At 44.8% G+C, this 2,324-nt stretch overlaps 1 protein-coding gene across 1 annotated transcript in view; it reads left to right on the plus strand.

Moving 5' to 3' along the window:
- Positions 1 to 952, plus strand: part of LOC107297665 (class I histocompatibility antigen, F10 alpha chain-like) — a 16,303-nt gene extending 15,351 nt beyond the window's left edge. Inside the window, exon 7 of the mRNA XM_015827024.1 lies at positions 822 to 952. Within this exon, the coding sequence (XP_015682510.1) occupies positions 822 to 952 (131 nt within the window). The remainder of the gene's footprint in view (positions 1 to 821) is intronic.
- Positions 953 to 2,324: the final 1,372 nt, after the last annotated feature.

Raw genomic sequence — 2,324 nt, forward strand, 5'->3', positions numbered from 1 at the left:
GTGCAATGTCCTTGAGTCTCACACTCTGGCTTCCGAATCTTTGATGTCTGCATTCCAAACCCTTCTTTTCTCTCTTACCCCCCCTCCCCGAAGTTCATTGGCAGCTGAAAAGCAATAATTATCACATCAGCAAAATCATGCATCGAAACTTGACAATTACTTTGTATTTATTTATAAGTAACTCCTTGTGGGGAACAAACATAGTACTCTTCTTCCTCCTGTTTTCTCCACAACAACAATCCTGTGAGGTGGGTTGGGTTGAAAGAGAGAGTGACTAGTCCCAGGCTTTCATGCCTAAGGCGGGTCTAGAATTCACCATTTCCTGGTGATCGGCTGAAATTCATCCAGCCTCTTTTCGTATGTAAGGCGGGACTAGAACTCACTGTCTCCTAGTTTCTAACCTGGTGTCTTCACCACTAGACCAAGCTGGTTATACACTGGCGCCCCTCCAATCAGCTTCTCTGCTGTGACTACTTGGCTCCAATTCTGTCTTTTTGGACCCTCAGCTTTGAAGTAGGAGAGATGAGGGAAGGAGCCGGGAGCAACTTTGACCCCAGAAATGGAGATTCTCCCTGAGAAAGGATGGGGAGAGGGACAAGGAGATCTGGAAGGAGAAGGGGGCAGATGGCTGGGCTGGAGGGAAAATCCATCATGGTGGTGGTACTTAGGGATGGAGGAGAAGAGAAAAAGAGAAGTCTAGAACAGAGGTGAAGATCATATCCAGGAATTCAACTCCTCAGGGAGGTGACCCATCAAGAGGGAGCAGAAGCTTCCCATTATGCAACTAGATGGGAACTTCCCTGTTTTTCTCCCTTTTGCAGCAAAACACCTGCCAGTTCTGACCAGGTTTGAACTGAATGCTGCCACTGGAGAAGGAGAGGAGTTTCTCTCCCACAATCAGGGATTCCTGCAGCCCCTTCTGGGAGGGGGAGAGCTGTCCCCAGATTGTTGAAGAGCTCATTTTGGAAGACTTAAGAAGTAACAGATGAGTGTGGTGTTGGCTGCTGCTCTTTTTCTGGTCTCCTGTGAATTGCAATGAAATAAATTTGAGGGCACCGAATCAAGTTCAGTTCCTGATGAGTGTAGAGTCAAAAAAGGCTTCTCAATCTCCTTAACTTAGTTGATTTTGGTCATTTCTGCCTTCTTTTTCTATAGGTACAGCTCCACTTATGCCCAGTTGCTCAGGAACCATTTGAAGTGACAACGGACCTCCTCAGAGGTAATTACAACTTTCCAAAATACTAAGGGCTGCCCATTTTCTCCACCCCCACCCCCACCTCTTCATAGCACTTATGGCTGTTTACGGCTTCCTGGAGCCACATGACCGTGTTTTCCTAAAGGTGCTTTTTAATGAGGCAACTGGACTTTCTTGTTTTTCTTTGAAGACATTTTACTTCTCATCCAAGAAGCTTCTTCCGCTCTGACTGGATGGTGGGGGAATGAAAAGATTTATACTCTTTGTAAACCGCTGGTCATTTGCCTTCTTTTAGAGAGTTATTGAGGCCACTTGGAAGAATACAAATGACCAACTGTCTGCAAGGAATAAAAATCCTTCCATTCCCCACCATCTGATCAGAGCTGAAGAAGTTTCTTGGATGAGAAGCGAAACGTCTTCAAAGAAAAACCAGAACGTCCAGTTGCCTCCTGAAAAAGCAATTTTAGAATAACCATGACCTGGATGACTGAGAATCTCCATAGTCATGACCATATTTTGCGATGTTTTTGTCGAAAACCTGCAGTTTTCAGCAAAACCAGGCTATGGTGAACAATTGACTGCCTAAAAAAAAAGTTATAAAATTGGGTTGGTCACAAGGGGGACCTATTTTACAACCACCATGACTTAGGAGCATAATGGGCAGGCTCCATTATGGTCATTAGTTGGAAACTCCCTCTACCTCTTTCTCCCTTGTCAAGCCAAAACATTTTATTTTGAGGGGTCCTTGATGTTCTCTGAGCTTGCTGTCAGCAAACGAGACTCCTTACTAGCACTGATGATGTTACCTAGTTAGGTAATGCAACGTCTGCAAGAAAACAAGCAAGCTCAGAGAGCACCAGGGACCCTCTCAAAGCAATGTTTCTCAACCTTAGTAACTTTAAGATGTGTGGACTTCATCCCCCAGAATTCTCAAGCCAGAGCTACAAATTTACTCCTTTATTGGTACATTTTATTTTATTCCACCACCTAAATAAAACCCATATTAGTTTGAGCTGGGGGACAACTGATCCCAAGAAGAAAGTCAAGGTCAATTCTGGTTAGTCAGAGTCACACTCCAGCTTGAAGTCACCGACCACGATAGACCTTGGTCTCCTGGGTTGTCCTCATC

This window comes from Protobothrops mucrosquamatus, unplaced genomic scaffold, assembly GCF_001527695.2.
Source record: "Protobothrops mucrosquamatus isolate PMUCROS unplaced genomic scaffold, P.Mucros_1.0 scaffold3450, whole genome shotgun sequence".
Taxonomy (NCBI): Eukaryota; Metazoa; Chordata; class Lepidosauria; order Squamata; family Viperidae; genus Protobothrops; species Protobothrops mucrosquamatus.